The 16,929-nt window shown below is 41.5% G+C and overlaps 1 protein-coding gene across 1 annotated transcript in view; it reads right to left on the reverse strand.

Moving 5' to 3' along the window:
• Nucleotides 1-590: 590 nt before the first annotated feature.
• MRPS5 (mitochondrial ribosomal protein S5) overlaps nucleotides 591-16,929 on the reverse strand; it is a 26,643-nt gene continuing 10,304 nt past the window's right edge. The window contains exons 3-11 of the mRNA XM_015621035.2: nucleotides 15,904-16,029; nucleotides 15,364-15,597; nucleotides 12,932-12,966; nucleotides 6,054-6,144; nucleotides 5,316-5,362; nucleotides 4,630-4,687; nucleotides 3,746-3,808; nucleotides 2,519-2,655; nucleotides 591-1,161 (exon numbers count right to left, since the gene is read on the reverse strand). Coding sequence (XP_015476521.1) covers nucleotides 937-1,161; nucleotides 2,519-2,655; nucleotides 3,746-3,808; nucleotides 4,630-4,687; nucleotides 5,316-5,362; nucleotides 6,054-6,144; nucleotides 12,932-12,966; nucleotides 15,364-15,597; nucleotides 15,904-16,029 — 1,016 coding nt within the window. The 3' untranslated portion in view covers nucleotides 591-936. The remainder of the gene's footprint in view (nucleotides 1,162-2,518; nucleotides 2,656-3,745; nucleotides 3,809-4,629; nucleotides 4,688-5,315; nucleotides 5,363-6,053; nucleotides 6,145-12,931; nucleotides 12,967-15,363; nucleotides 15,598-15,903; nucleotides 16,030-16,929) is intronic.

The raw sequence follows: 16,929 nt of genomic DNA on the forward strand, positions 1-16,929 counted from the left end.
AGGGACATAAGCTGAACAGCAGAGATGCCAGCTGAACATGAGCACACATTCCCCAACAGCAGCTTGATGTGCTGGTGACAGGAAACTTTGCAATCTGAACACTTGGCAGTCCCTATTGAAGGTATATTTTGACTGAGCTGGCAAACAGGAAAAAAACCTTCATCCCACTGCTCAGCAGGCATGGCCTTGGAATTAGAATTTTCATTGCAAGAGTGAGATAAAACTCAATTATATTCACCCTGCCTGTCTGTATATACACAACTGCTGTCTTTAGAAACCTGAATTGAAATCAGTGTAACACTTGCTCCTAAATGTCTTTAACATCAGAATTCCAAATGTAAATTCCCAGGCTGGTCCTGAAGGATTTGTACAGTATTCTCTCCATACTAACAAAAGAGGTGGCCCAAGCATCTTTTGGCATTCGGGGAAATGCCATGGCAGGCACTCACAGAGGGGGAGGCACAGAATTTAACCCCTGAGCCTCAGCAGTGAACAGAGGGTGCACACATCACCTCCCACTACTGCTGCTCGCTTCAGCATCTCCTAGAACCAGCAAAAAAAACAAAAACAGAAAAATGGACCCAAACAAACCCACTCTGATGATTCTTTATTGCTTTCACAATCTTGTATTTTCAACAGTTTCCCAAGAACTTGTGAAAGGAACATGGGAGCTCTCCATTACAAACCATCTTCTGGAACGGAGTCAATGCAGGCTTGAAGCCGCAGACACGTTCACTGTTTCCATCTGAACATTCCCACTCACACAGTGGTCAGGGAATGGTGGGAAAGCAAACAGTGCTCCTGGATGGCAGCAGTGACACAGATGGCACGAGACAGCTCCTGCTGCCCTCCCCTGAAACTCAAGCCCAGACACCCTGTCTTGAGCCAGGCTTTCCCAGCTGCATCTGAGCTGGAGCCACAGAGGGACCGAAGCTGTCAGCACGCCGCCCGTCTGACGCTTGCCCAGGGAGATTTCAACATTCCCTGGGCTTCTTTCACCTCCCTCCACTCCAGCTTTGTGTTTGGAACCTCATCCTCAGGCTCAGGCTCCTCACGGACAGTCCCCTCGGGCAGGGCCACCACGATGGGCAGAGGGCCCTGCTCCTCCCGGAACTCCACCACGTAGAGGCTCTTCTTGTTTGCCAGCTGCTGGTGAGTCTCCTGGCAGCAGGACAGGGAAAAGACAACCAAAACAATGATGCACAGTGTGGCTTTACTTCAGGCAAAAATCTACATGGGATGTGGGGCAGGGGAAAAAGATCCCAGAAAGTAATTTCCTAAGAAACAGTTTAAGCACTGTGTAAATGAAAGACTTGTCAGGCTTATCTTACTGGGCAAAAATTCAGCCAGCCAGACCTCAGACACACTGATCAGCCCTACGGTGTCATCCCAGAGGAACCTGCTTCTGGAAAGATGTATCCTGCTCATAAACATGCCTGTTGGCATGTTAGTACTGTGCAGAACATTTTTGTTTTTATGTGGATATAAATTTTGCTGTGACAACAAAAAAGTGCCTGTTACTGCCCAGACAGTTGCATTAGCTAACATAAAGATATAAATGTAACATTAGTTTCAACTACACCTCTCCCTTGCCTACAAGGTGTTTTGATAACACTCAGGTTTTACAGTGTTTACAGGTGACAGGAAATTTTTCCTACTCAGGGCAGTGAAGAAAACATATCAAGTGCATAATTCCAAAAGCAGTAATTTATACAGCAGGCCTTTCTTCTGTTCGTTCTCTGGAAGATTCTCAGAGACAATGACTGAAAATCCAACACCAGGCTCCCTCAAGTCTGAGTGCCCTGAGGTACTGCTAAGCTGTGAGGTCTGTGACACTCACCAGGCAAAGAGGATCACAAGCCCCTCACCTCCTGAGGCTGAACTGATGACATTGGCCAGGACAGGGTGACAGCTCTGCAGGGCTGCACTGGGAATGGAAGCAGCCAAACCCTGGCAGCCACCAAAACTGCAAACAAATGGGATAACCAGGAATTTCCAGAGGGCTGACTCATCCTGAGAATGGTGTGCAAAGGAAGTAGGATGAAATGGTGCATGTTGGAGCTTTTGCATCAGTTCCAGGCAGCTGGCTCAGACAGACATCTCCACTGTGAGAACCTCCCTGACTGACTTCAGAGATCTCAATTACAAGAAGCAGTAGAAGCAGCTGGGGCTTCAGCCCTTGTGCAATGAGAACTTGGATGGAACACACAAAGCAGCAGCAACCAAACCTGGCCCACAATTCCCTCTGCCCAGGATTTTTCAATAATCACCAAAACCACACCAAATGAAAGCCCAGGAATTCAGATGTCCCCTGCAGACACCTGGCTGTGGAACAGGCAGAGTTACAGCTATTCCTGACTGGACAACTCCATGACACTGCTGAGGAATTACCCCCTTTGCTGATTTTGTTTGCTCTTTGTAAGATTACTTTATTTTAAACCTGGAATATAAACTGTTTTCCCACAAACATCCATCCCCTTCTGTCCCCAAACCCAATGGGCACCAGGAGTGCACCCACCTGTAAGGTCAAGCCTCTAAAGAGAGCTCTGGTGATGTTAATCAAGTTTTTGGATCCAGTGACCTTGGCATACATGTCCTTAATGCCAATTAGCCTGCAGATGGTGATAATGGCTCGGTGGCAATGCAGCCCATACCCTGGGGAATAAAAAAAAACATAAATGAGCATTGTGTGATTATTTGTAAGCACACAGCTTACTCAGAAGAGAGCACTGAGATCTCTTCTTCACTATTTTTGTTACCCAGCATGTTAGAACACATTAGATGTTAAAAATGGCTCCAGGGGCTGTGCAGAGCCATCACTTCCCTTTTCCTGGCCCAGCAATGAATGATTATACTTTGTCATGATTTTAGTGGCACAGAGTGAAGGAGAAACAAACACATTTCAAAATCCACAAACACAACAGAGGTTTATGTGTCATCTGCATCCATCTCCATCACAGAGATGGAGATTCTATCAGCTCCAATGCATAACTTGTACACTGGCATTAATTGCAAACAGTTTCTTAGACTTGCCAGGTTTCAGTGGAGAAGTTATTTTTTTGAGGAGTCTGCTTTTGCTCCAGAGAGGTTTGTTTCACATGGCTAAGCTCTAGTGATCTTTAAAAACTGAAGGGCATTCTTGCTGCTGCTGAGTAGAGGACACAAAAAGAAATACATCCTTGGGATCAAATGGCTGGAAAGCCACAGAAAAGGGCTAGAATGTTTATTCTAGTGAGGTTATCTGATTGGAGACCTTGTCAACTAGGAAACTGAGGGAGAAAGGGGAAACCAGAAACAAAATAAAACCCAAAGAGACAAGGAAAAGAAAAAACCACTCCCCCTAACTGATGAGCTATCAGGAAACTTCAGGTGCCACTTCCAGGAAGATCAAACTGACTTCACAACCACCAAGGCTGTAAAGGAAGGGAGACCTGGAGGGGGAAGGGTGTGGGAATTTATAGCTCTATACAAACCCACCAGTGGGTGGAGCAGGACCAGGGCCCACACCTTGGTAATTTAGAACTGGAGGAATTACACTTAGGAAGGGTGATAGAGCTCCCACCAGTGCAAAAGGGACAAATCCCAAATTGCAAGAGCAAAGCCATGTCAGCAACAGTAGGTATTTGTAAAGAAAAATGACTGATCATTTTCAACATTTAAAACATGACTAGACACTACTTAAGCTCATCAAATAAATACCACTCAGTAATTATTAAAACTTCAAAACTTAAACTTCTTTTATTACCTTTGTTTTGTTTCTTCATGCGGATTTTTGTCCTTTTAAATTTCACAGAAATGTCGTGGTAAACTGGAGAGGGGAAAAAAAAAAGGCATTACAGATAAATTCCTCCTTCTAGAAAAGCTTTAGCTAGTACCTTTTTTTTTTCTGAACTGTGAAGTTGGCTTTACTCTCCCCTGACTTCGTTAAAGAGGAGGATTAGTCTAGGTAAATTTCTGGAATAGATTATGAGTGTTGAAATACCTGTGAATACTACTATTGAAAAACAGGTAGGTGTGCCTCCAGTGAGCCTCATTTGGTTTTGAACTGAGCTCACATGATACAATTTAACTCATATTTTTTTAGTAATCTAGCTTTTAAGCTAAGATTTCCCCCAAGGCATCAGCATTCTTGGATTTTCCACACAGAGTACTAAAAAAAAACAAACTACCAGGAAACATCAGGCTGACCCTCCAGTCCAGGTTCCCCCTGGCTGCTGGGTCAGCACACATGGACTGAGTCACAGGGAATCATCTCCTCTGACACAGAAAGGGGAAAAGCACACGAGTTCACTGTAAAGAAAAATGCCCTGACAGTATCTGACTCCCTTAACTCAAACTTTGCCAGGAAAGATCTAATCCTGCTATTAAGAGCTTGAAATACTATGCATCAAGTATCCAAATTTTAAGCACAGAATCATGGAATTGTTTGGGTTGGAAAGGACCTTTTAAAGGTCATCTGGTCCAACCCCTCCACAATGAGCAGGGAAACCTTCAACTGGACCAGGTTGTCAAGAATTGTAATACAATGCATCACATCAGAAAAACTTTATTTAACATTTTTTTTATACTTTGCAAATAGTTGCAAGCAGCTGGTATACTCAGTGCTCACACTGAAAGAATAATACTTACTTGTGTGGTTCTGATACAGCTCTACGAAGTGTAAGGAGCTTATTGCTTTATTCTTTGCCTAGGGAATAAAAGCAGAAAACATTTTTCTTCTTGAATTCTTCTGCTAAGCCATTTGCAGTTTACCCTTATTCAGTAATTAGATGTAAAAAAAGAAAAACAACTTAGGAAAACAGATTTGCCACATCTAAACTCTATGGAAATGAAAATGTTTAGTCTGGAGGAGGCTCAGGGGAGACCTTACTGCTCCCTACAGACACCTGAAAGGAGACTGAAGTGAGGTGGGGGTCAGTCTCTTGTCCCAGGTAGAGAGTGATAGGATGAGAAGAAGAATTACCTCCAGTTGTCCCAGTGGAGGTTTAGATGGGAAAAATGTCACCCCTGAAAGGGTTACCAAGCACTGGAACAGGCTGGCAGTGAAGTGGCTCAGTCACCATCCCCAGAGGTGTTTGAGAGATGTGCAGACAGGGCTCTGAGGGACATGGACTGGGGGTGGACTTGGCAACAGCTGGACTGGATGATCTTAAAGGGCTTTTCTAACCTAAATCATTCAGTGGTTATCTTATCAAGACAGACAAAGCAAACACATGGATTTACTTCTTTGCAAAGACTACAAATGATACTGATTATTAGGGGAAAAAATCCATAAGTGTAATTGTCATCAAGGAAAAAAAATTCAACCAACATACTTTCCTTAAAGCATTCGTCCTGTCACCTGCCTTCCCTATTGCAAAACCTGCAAGACAGAAAGAGGCATTTTATTGCTGAGAAACAGATGATGTAGATGACCTTTGGAAAGAAAAGTGGAAAAAAAATAGAAAATTTCAGAGCCATGTTTAGCATTTAAATTTCTGCTCCAGTGCACAGATGATACTCAGAAAGTGGTTCAGAGAAAATCACAGAGACAAACAGTTTAGGAGTTATGAACACATAACTTCTGGATGCAAACTGCTTGTCAAAGGGGAAAAAAAAAAGATTTACACTGTTATTGTGTGTTTGACCAAACTTTGTTTCAAACAATTGAGTAGTGGTGTTCTTCAGACAAAAGAAACAGTCCACTCTGTTTAAAAATAAAGAAGGGAATGAAGAAAAAAAGCCTGGGACAACCTCAGTTCCACCATTTAGGACATCTGGATTACAGTGATAGCACATTCCATGAAGAAGCTTTCCAAAGGAGAGGCAGGAAGAGTTTTTTCAGAGCAATACATCTTTCTGCAAGAGAGCCACACCTTCCTCTCTTTATAAATTTTCCTCCACTCCCAAGTGCAAGCAAAATTCAGCTGGAGGAACACACGAGGCCTTGAATCTTTCACATAAGCAGAGTTCACCAAAACTCTGGTTGAGCATGAATACAGCTGTCTCATTAAAGCTCCCACACAATATGCCATCATCAGCTGTTGCCTTGTACATACAATAAAAGCACATACCTGCAGCCCCTTTACCATTCCCAACAGCCACTAAGGCACGTACTGATTTTTTCCGGCCTTCCTTTGCCTTCATACAAAACACATTTCTCACCTGAGGAAAAAAAATCAACACAAAGCTTCTTGTTATTGCACATAGTCCAAATGGGTTGGGTATTGTTAGCTTTTCTCATTTATTTTTCAAGAGAGTCAAGTTTGCCAAAAACTGTAGAATACACTTGAAATACCTATACTGTCTTTGTCAATGGGTAGCATCTGCAGTGGGACAGAGGCTTCAAGGCATTAAATACATAAAGGCTGTTAAAAATCCACACTCAGAGACAAAATTTCCTCAGTGCACCTCAATGAAAATAACCCTTGCTGTGTTCAGGTGCACAACAGGTAATGCTTGAGTGCTGCCAGCTTCATGTGTGATTTCAAGCATGATGAGAAAACATGGGGAAAAAATGGAAAGTAATACTAATATTGAGAAAGTGACAGCAATATTGAAGTGCCCCCCATATATTTTAACCTATTTTAGAAGCACTCTCAGGAGCTGCTCCAGGTCTGTTGTTGCTTTACATGAATTAAAACTTAGGACTGGAATCTACTTGCATGCTGCAGAAGGCAGTCTCATTACAGAGATGACAGCTGCTGAAAAGGACATTCCATTCAAGAGAGGGGAAGAAGAAGGAATTAGTCTGAAGCTGAGTCAGAGGAAGTTTAGGTTGGATATCAGAAAAAGGTTTTTCACCCAGTGGGTGGTTGAGCACTGGAACAGGCTCCCCAGGGCAGTGGTCACAGCACCAAGCCTGACAGAGTTGAAGAAGCATTTTAACAACAATCTCAGGCACTTGGTGTGATCCTTGGGGTGTTCTGTGCAAGGCCAGGAGCTGACCTCGATGCTCCTGATGGACCCCTTCCAACTCAGAATATTCCATAAGCAAGTGACTGCTTTACAGGCCCCCACCTTATATGGTCTAACATACCCCAAAGTGGAAAAGAGACAGATGTACAGGTGGGAGGGAGAGCATGTTCTGGGAAAAGGGAGGACAACTTGACCTAGAGAATGCAGAATGTGGCAACAGGTCACTGAAACAATGAGATAAGGGGAAGAGACTGGTTACATGTCAGCCCAAACCAGCTTTGGACTGCTGGGGTTTAGAAATACTTCAGATTTTGTCCTTTGGTGAACTTGGCTCATTTTGACGTGAAAACCACACCTCTGAAGCTGAGGCTGGTGTGAGTGGAGACCTCTAACAACAAACATGAATTTAGAATGTGCTGTGCCCTTAAATCCAGGTGAGAGACAGCTAAGCAAGGAGCAGCTTAGCCAAGCAGTGATGTAGATTCATTATGCAGAGCTGTAAATTATCAAGCTGTATAAATATGTTTGCATTTTTGGCTTTCAGTGTGCTAGCTTTACCCACAGCACCCCTGTTGGAGCAGAACTATAAATAAATCAAATAGCTCAACTGTGTGTGGATTGGCTTCTTGCACACTGGGTGAGAGAATCCAATTTTGGGACAGCAATCTCAGATCCTTTGTCCATCTGTTCTAGTTCCCTTGGTTTTGCTTCTGTAGTGAACTAAATGTTTATTTAAATACAGACACACAGTTTATATGCTGTATGTAATACATGAATTATGTATCATGTATAAAAAGGTAATACATAGCATATATAAAAACCCTTTTCCCTTTATGTAATCCTTCAGCAAGCTACTCTAGTTGTAGTGTTATACATCTGAACGTGGATTATTAGAAAATACTTGGTCATGGTTTAAATATTCTTAAGAAAATTCACCATAAGCAATCCAAACAAGAAACCCCAACAATCCCCTCCCCCCCCTAAAATTCCAGTGCCTTCTCTAGGTACAGAATATGGTTAGAGTTTCAAAAATTTCACCTTGCTTTCATTAAAATAAAGATGCTGTTCGATTCAAGGTGCCCATACATCCTAGAGAAGACTCTAAAGAAGTATCAGCCTTGCCAATTGCTTATTCCAAGCCATTTTCCTTTCTTCAAACTCATTGCTGACAAGAACAAGCTAAAAAACCACGCCCCATAAGATGAAAGTGCCTGTGTAAATGGGCTATTCAGAGAAAATGCAAAATAATAATGGAAGAAAAGAGAGTGAAGCAGAGTCATCTCCCCAGGAGCATCAAGAGAATACTATTTTTGCTTTGCACACACTTTTATCTTCTGTTGACAATCTCAGTAGGTACCTGTACAAAAATAGAGTCAGCATGTCAAAAATAAAGGATGTGTTGTTGGTAGAAAACTGTTCATGGATTATTCCTCTCCCTTTCCAGAATGTGGCAATAAAGACACACACAAGGAGCTTCTCTGCCACTCTTTTAAAACAGCACAGCCTCTGAAAAGTGACTGAAACCAAGACACAACCACCCCTATTATCAGATTGCCACTCAAGTTAGATTGAAAGCAAATTTTTAAATTTTGAAAGCAGATGCAACACATGCTCAGCCTAAATCACAATGCACCTCAAATTAACTATCTCCTTGTATCCACCATCCAGTGGTGAAACACTGCAAACTCAGCCTTCTTTCTAGGACTGAGGGAAGAGCAGCACCTCAAAACCAACATGAAACCACCTCAAACATTTGTTAAGAGGAGAAATGACCATGTGGAAGTAAATTAAACTCTAAGAAAGGCTGCTAAACATTATTATGCTTTCAGCTGTTGCACTTGGTTAGAAAAAGGGTCAAAATCCAACACTTCCTTGGAGGTTTTGTTTCTGTAAAAGTAGAATGAATGACTGGCCAGCTTGACTGCCCTTGGGAATCCCTCCATTCCAGAAATCCTGTTCTAGTCATGATTTCTAGGAAGCTGCCACCTCTAGGCCACTCCTGACACTGCCACTCTTTTGCTGCTGTTGTGCAGAGAAGTGGCTGCACAGAGTGATCCCCTCATGGGATACAAGCCTCTGGTCCCAATACTTCTCCAAGGTGCAAGGGAAGTGAGGTAAAATGAGGAGAGCAGGCGGCAGCACTGAAGGAAAAGCACTTCCATGCAAATGAGCCTAGAGAGGGTCAGGGGCCCAGCTAAAAGGTTTGGGAATACAGTTATCTAAAAGAATTGAGTAATAAACTTGTCATTACAAAGTTTATACAAACCCATGTCAGCTACATCATGTCCCTATCAGCATTCTGTGCACCAAGGGCACAGCAGATTTGTACCACAATGGCAGAACATCCCTCAGCTGCAGTGTTTATGCTGAAATGGTCCTTGCACCTCAGAGGAGGAGATGCTCTCCCCATCCAGGGACCCTTACAGAAAGATGGGAATGCAATCCCACACTGAGCCCTGCAAACCAACACAAACAGAAATGAACAGCACTCACATGAACACGAGCAGCACCAATAACCTCGTCCTGTTCCTCTCTCTCCTCTCTCACCTGAGTAGAGATCCTTTGGATTGACCTCCCAATAATGCATCCTTCAAAGTCACTCTGCATCTGAAATGTTTTTTTTTTCCTTTTCAGAGGATGAGCCATGATTATGCCCAATTAAAAGTCACTCAAAAGCTTCTGGGTGTTCCAAATGCCAGTTATTTCTTCCATACAGGCTGACAGGTAAGAGGTAAAAATCATCCAGTATTTATTAAACAGAACCAGTTGAGGGTAGTATTCCTAAACTCTATTTTTAGGGCAGGCCAAAATCTTTGAGTACTCCAAGATTATCAGAAATAGTGCACAGCTCTGACCTCTTATTTTTTCCTGTGACAGGTTGCTTCAAGTGCTGTCTTAAAAACTGTCTGAAGCTTTCACTGCCAGTCTAAAGACACCATTAGTATCAGCTAGGGAACAGAAGACTTCCTTGTATTCTAAAAGCAAAATCTAGAGCCTACAAATACCCCAAAAGTACTTGAGGCAACATTTCATTAGAAGTAAACTATTACTCAGAGAGTATCCTTTATACCATATAATTTTTCAGTCAAGGCTGTCAAACAACAGATCTCAGACACTGTAATTCACGCAGCATTTCTTTTTCACAAACCTTTTTTTTTTTTTTCACTCTTTGCAGAAACTATTTCCAATGACTTATGAAAAGAAACAAAGGGTTTAGGCTGTGCATTAAAGAATATTTTTTTGGTCACAAGTAGCAAGCCTACCAAGCTGAGCCAAGAAGAGGCCTGGTGTAGGCTGGGAAGCAGCTCCCTCATGTCCAAGTGAGAGCAGCAGGGCAATCAAGGTGTCCAGGAAGGAATAAAAGCACCCACTGCCACCCAGAGCTTGCTGTCCCCTGCAGCAATCATCCTTTTATCCTGTGTGTCTGGCAGCTCTTCCCAGTCCTCAAACTCATGGCAATGGCACAGATCCCATTTCCAAGCTGGATGACATCAATGGGTAGTTCAACACTCAAACACAAATCTCTGAGTGTTTCTGTTTGCTTATTTAAATATGATATTACCATACCTGAACCACCTGGCTCAAAACCAGAGCCATTCTGACAGTGGAAAGGCTGCACTGACCCTGCTAAATGGAGCTGTGCTTGCACAGAATTCTTCAAGTTGCCTTCACCAGGAGCAGGCAGTGGAAACAAAAAAGCATGAACAAACCAGTAAGTGATCACCAAGCACAGCTTTCACAACTGTGGAATTCAAGGAGGCAATTTCAGTGCTGGAGAAAACCCCTTTGAGGTCTGCCTTTTGCAAAGGGCATTTTTTACAACTTTATCTGCTCCTTTAGAAAGGTCCCCTTAATGAGAGACTCAAAGGGCCACTAACCTCATGTTCTGTGCCTTCAGGCCCTACTGAGCACAAGGTCTCACTTTCTAATTTTAATTGCACTACAAGGCAATTACTATTACAGCACAGGATGTCATGTAGGCTCCTTTTTTTTGTTATGCTACCATGTTCATTTTGGAGAAAAATAAAAGAAAAATTCATCTGAGGGCAGATGACACATGAAATGAAGCCTTCCAGTGAAAATAATAATGGCACATGTCAGCTGCACCTGTAGATTTTAATTACCACTGTGATTATACTATGTTAGACATCAGTTAAGCATTACCATCAGTTCTATTTGAAGAGATTGTTCTTATCTCTAATATATGAGCAGAATAGGAAATGTGCCTCAGGCTGGCAGGGAAAGTAAGAAATAGTTAACCCAAGTTCTCTGTGACAACTTTAGGTCTAGTTGACATGAAAATCTGCACTTGTCTATACTCTGTTTCTCAGTCAGGAGAAATCAAATTACAGCTTTTATGTTTCTACATTTATACGGAAACACTTTAATAAGCAAGTTCTTTTTTTAGCAAAACAGCACAGCCTTTTCAGTAGCATAATCACAACAGAAAAGGTCTATAATATTTTTGTTCATAAGGCAGTCCTTTAAAAATTACTCTGAGTTTCTTGCTGTGAAGCACAACTTCCCAGCAAACATTATTTTAATCTCCTGTACTGTTGTGAAGGCAAAGATAATGGAAAACACATCCAGAAATAGCAGCATGTCTCTCACCTATTTCAGCCAGGAATGCTAAAATGATCTATTTATTTCAAAACTCATACTTGTTATCAGAAAATTGTAAGACTCAATTATCTTGAGCTCACTGCTGATTTTGAACAGAGAATTTTTGCTGCTGCTATTTTTCTGCAGAAGCATTCCACTTCCTCAGTTCACATCTGTGGCAATCTCATGTAACAGCACAGCCCCAGCCTGCTTCTAAAAGCTTTTTGATTACTCAAATACAATAAAGCATTGAGACAGATTTCTAAAGCACATGAAACCACTGCAGAGCAATTCAGCTTTGCTGTTTGTAAATAATTCTGCCAGTACAAAAGGGCAAACTCCCCTGCTGTAGCATCCAAAGTGAGAGTCAGCTGTGGCATGGCACAGCAGCAGATCAACATTCCCTGCTCTGCCATGTGTCCCTTCAGGTCACAGAAGGCACTGCCAGCTGCAGGGCTTGGGAACAAAAATCACTTCTTTTATGAACAGATCCTGTGCAATTCAGGTTTTACAAATGGCCTTCAAACACAGACTCAGCTAAAGTGCTCCAAATGGACTTTGCTGCATCAGTCAAAGCCCATAGTGTGGCCCAGACCACTCCTAAAACCCACTGAGATAAGAAAATGGGTTAACATGTCACAGATTTTGTCTCCCCATCCCTTCTGACAGATTATCTAACTAGTTTTTATAAAGATCCAATGACAGACATTCCATATACTCTCAATCCATTCCAGTATTCAAATTCCCATTTGCAAGTCATTCTTTATGTCTTAAATTTACCTTGCTTTTTATTTATATCCATTGCTTTTTATCCTTTTCACAGCAGACATCTAAAACAGTTTACATCTTTCCCCTCTTCAGGAATAAAAATATATATATAGAAACCAACTCATGACTTTTAATTACCCAGACTGAGATTACAGTACAGCATCATTGTTTTTCATGTCTCAGGAGATACTAAAACCCACAAGCAAAGATTTGGATTTATTTAGAAAACACTCAAGCCACTGGATAGAATTTCAACTGATGGTCATCTCAGCAAAATACAGAAAGATAATCAAGGACAAGGAAAGCCATCTGCACATTTATCAGGACAGGAGAGAAGCCTCAGATGCTCTTCTGGAGTAGAGCTGTCAGGTAGCTCAGCTTCTGAGCTGCCTGATTAATCTTTCAACTTTCAGACAAGGAGCTGTTGAGAATCAGGCTATTTTGTTAAGAAAACGTTTCTCCTAGCCCTTCTCTCTCCACTGAAGAGACAAAGTAACTCACTTTCTCACAGGTTGTGCTTGTGCATGTCATGCAGCTGAAACAGAAAACCAGACTGATTCCTACTGCTATAATATTGACTAAGCAGAGACTTGTTAAATAATTGCAAGGTCAATAAAAGTAGTGATAATTCTTCCAAGTCCCTTGAAAGATCTGCAATGCTTACCTCGATGACTCTTGCTTCAAAATCTTCATAAGTTTCTGTTGGGAGAAAAACAGAGTGTTACATTTCCTTGTGTTACTTGTCTATCAGCACATCCCCCTGTAGGTGGCACAAATTAAGAAGGACACAACTTCTATGGAGCTGTCCTTTGTAAAGCAGTCTCAGCAAGAAATAGAGAAGGTAAGATAAGAATAATTTGAACCAGCAGTGTAAATTGCCTTCCTCCCCAAATACTGCTCTAAAACTGGAAATAAACCTCAAGTTTCACATATACAGAGCAAAAGCTGCTAATCATTAAAATCACCAGATGGGTCACTTCCATTATGACTGAAGTATTATCCAATATTTTTCATAATATTCTGAAGCTTTTACCATACAATTCACAGGGATTCAAAGAAATGTGGGGTCTGGACTAGATGACCTGTAAAAAGTCTCTTCCAACTCAACCTATTCTTTGATTCAGTGATTCTATGAAACTGCAAGTACTCCTTTATCCACACTTTTGTGAAATTCCAGAAAGGGGAGGGGGAGCATGAAACAAAACAATACACAACCACTTTAAATAACCATAGTCCTTACAACCTCTTGCTTTTCCAACTTGCCCCATGAACAAGAGCATTTCAGTGTAACACAGAAAACCTCTATTTGGAGTAGTTACAGTGAGATTCTGTAGGAAAGCTTAAAAGCATGTAATGGTGTAGAATTGGGGCCTCAGTCCCTCACCAAAGACTGGTTTATCATTTACACATAACCTCCAAGATGTTTATAAACATGATTTTGGCACAGGTTAGAGACATGCCAGTCTACACAAAGCGGATTTCTAGCTCACAGGAAGGATATGAATCCCAGCAGGCACTCCCTGCTCCCTCTGAAGCTCTTCAGCTGCTAAAGAAACACTGTAAACTTGGGAGAAAAGGAATTTGATTTCCAAGTGGAAAATGTTGCTCTTTCTCTGCTCCTAGCTGGCACAGGAAGTGACACCAGGGAATCCAATCATGCCACAGTCTCAGGCCAAAAGGATTCATTGGGTTTGGCAGTTTCAGCTCTGTTCTTCCTATCACCTTGACATTGCTTTGCACACAGTGAATGTCCCAATTCCCCTGCAAAATCATTAATCCTCTGAATAAAAAGGTGCTGAAAGAGCTGTGGGGGCCTGAAGCTCCCCGACATTTTTAGCAGATCAAAAGGAAATCAGCGCATGCTAATCAGAAACTGCTTTTTCTCAAACACATTTATAACACAAGCTGACAGCTTCATTCTCCTATTTTGACTGCAGTGCCCTTTCCTCTTTTTGGCAAACTTGGTCTGACTAGAACAGGCTTCACACAGCCAACTTTAATGCAAGTAATCCACATCAGCAGTTCCAGCCAAAAGCAAAACCAAGGAAAACACCAGAAGGTAAAGTTCACAAATGCTTAAACACTGTTTACAACAGCTGTCACTTCTTTTAGTGGGATAAACTCAACACAGTTTTGTGTTCACAGTATGGAACCAGAACCATGGCACTTTCTTGACTTCCTCCATGTTCCACCACTGACTTATGGGGAATTTGGAACAATTCATCTCTCAGATCTCCTATTTTTACATTGACAGATTCAGTGACAGCCAAGTCCACTGCCACATCACTGCCTTCCATGGAATATTTGCTCTCAGGTTAACAAAATGAAATGCAAGCAGTGCTAGAAAATATCACCTTTCTTAGCTCCTCTTACTGTAAAAGTGTACAGAAAGATGTCAATAGCAGAGTTCCACAATAAAAACTCAGCCCAACAGGAGTTGATGAGTCTTTTTCATGTTTAATTAGTTGAAAAAAAGACTAGGCTTCTAAATGTTAAAGCTACTATAGAATCTCTAGTAGTCTGAATAAAAGCACTGTAAAAAAGTCACCTCTCTGCTGTACACATAAGAGCTCTAGTTTCACTATCTGAACTACTTAGGAAACAAAAAAATAACTTTTATAGTTATTACGATAGTTATTTATTGCAGCTGCTTCTAAAAGCTACATTCAAACAACATAATCTTTAACCCTATTTCATTATTTGAACTACAATTTTAAAAAGAATGATTTATCCCACAGGATCCTTTAAGAAACTATTAAAAAAAATGACTATATTTCACACTCAAATTAATTGATGCTGGATACAGAAAAACATTTCCATCCTTCAAGACTCCTGTAACAGTCTGTGACATAACACAGTACTCTGTGATACCACATAAAATCACACAGTCTGTAACAGCTACAGGAAATTAAGCAGTGTTTTAACAAATTTCACTGGTGTTAGCAATACCTGCTCTTTTATTTAGTTTGCTTGTGTATGGGCATGGAACAAAGTGCAAAACCAATTTTCAATCACAGGGAAAATCTGGATCTCACTTTCTCCAAGTGCCCCCTCAGAAAGGCCAAGGGAGAGGAAGAGGATAATTGGTTTTCTTACCTCCATTAGGACCAGGGTCAGGAGGATCCAGAATGATACCTCCCCAACACTTTCCACTCCATCCTCCCTCTCTCTTAATTTTTATTTTCTTTTTCTTCTCCCAAGTATCTCTCTGCTGAATAATTTCAGTCTGAATTCTCTCCCGTTCTTCTTTTTTTCGTTGGGCAACTTCCTGCACTCTCCCAGTTTGCAACAGAGGAGCATTAAGACCAGGCCAGAGGAAACCAGAACGTCCTTAAAAATAACAGAGAAAAATTATGCTTTGCTCCAAATTAGGATTGCAACTCTGCACTCAGGAAAAATGCAACAAAATGGAAAATTTTCACGTATTTCAACTGCATTCTATGATGCAGAATTCATATCTGAAAAAGCAAAACCAACATTAAATAATCAAATCGAGATTTTTTTCTTTAAACACAAAAATATCTCGAGCAGTTTGACATCACAGAAAGGAAAAGTAATTGTCCACTTACAAAATCAAGAAACACTAGACATGAAAAACATCAAGACATGTCTTCAGCTTTGTATTTGTGAATCTACCTTCACCAATCTCCTGGCCTCTATTCAGATTCTTCCTTAGCTTTTTCTTCCTTTTCTTTCCTCTTCCTTTCTTTACTCCCACGCCAGTCTCTGCCAAAGCTCCTTTCCATAGCTGATCAGCAGTCACTGAAAAAAAAAAAGTCCTTAAGTTATATTCAAGTACAGCTTACACTGGAAACTGAAGGTGAATGAAAAACAACCCCAAACTTGAAACCTGTTTGATCTTTGCTGAAATTTAAACTGTAGCATTACTGCCTTGCCAAGAAAGTGATTTCCTACTCTGTGCACATGTATTTGGTGCAAAGATGTGCCTCTACTCCTGATTATTGCACTGAGAGAGGCACACAGCCAAGTGCATGTTTTTTACAAGGTTTTTCAAAATTAATTTGAAGACAAATATTCCTAACAAGTAACCAGCAAGGTATTAATTTCCAGGTCACGAAAAGAAAGTAATTTGTTAGTAACTCAGAGCAGCAATACCTCAAAGTCCTTATCCAAGGACATTGATCAATGACAGCAAACTTAAATCACCCCTAAAAAAGTTCTGAAAATATCATGTTCCCCTTACTGCCTGTCTAAGTGGAAAGAAATGTAAGGAGGAAGGAATACAAAACACTTTAGCAACATCATCACAGAGCTCTGGCACTGTCAGGACTCCTCAGGTAGTGGCTGTGGCCAGGACCATGCACTGCCTTGGTGCTTCACCCAGCACAGGAGAGCAAGCCTTAGGAAACGTTCAGTAGTTAACTGCAAACTCCTGCTCACCCAGCTGATGGCAATACAGGACACCACGGCAGCTTAGGTAAAAGAAAACCAAAAGAAAAAAGCACACCAAAAAGAAACTGATTCTGTGAAAAGATACCACAGATAATATTTCAAGAATCCCAGGATGGGTCAGGCTGGAATGGACCCCCGTGGGTCATCTGGTCCAACCTCCCTGCTCAGGCAGGGCCATCCCAGAGCACGTGGCACAGGATGGTGTCCAGATGGTTCTTGAATATTCCCAGTGAGGGAGACTCCACAACC

Source organism: Parus major, chromosome 3 (genome assembly GCF_001522545.3).
Source record: "Parus major isolate Abel chromosome 3, Parus_major1.1, whole genome shotgun sequence".
NCBI classification, from domain to species: Eukaryota; Metazoa; Chordata; class Aves; order Passeriformes; family Paridae; genus Parus; species Parus major.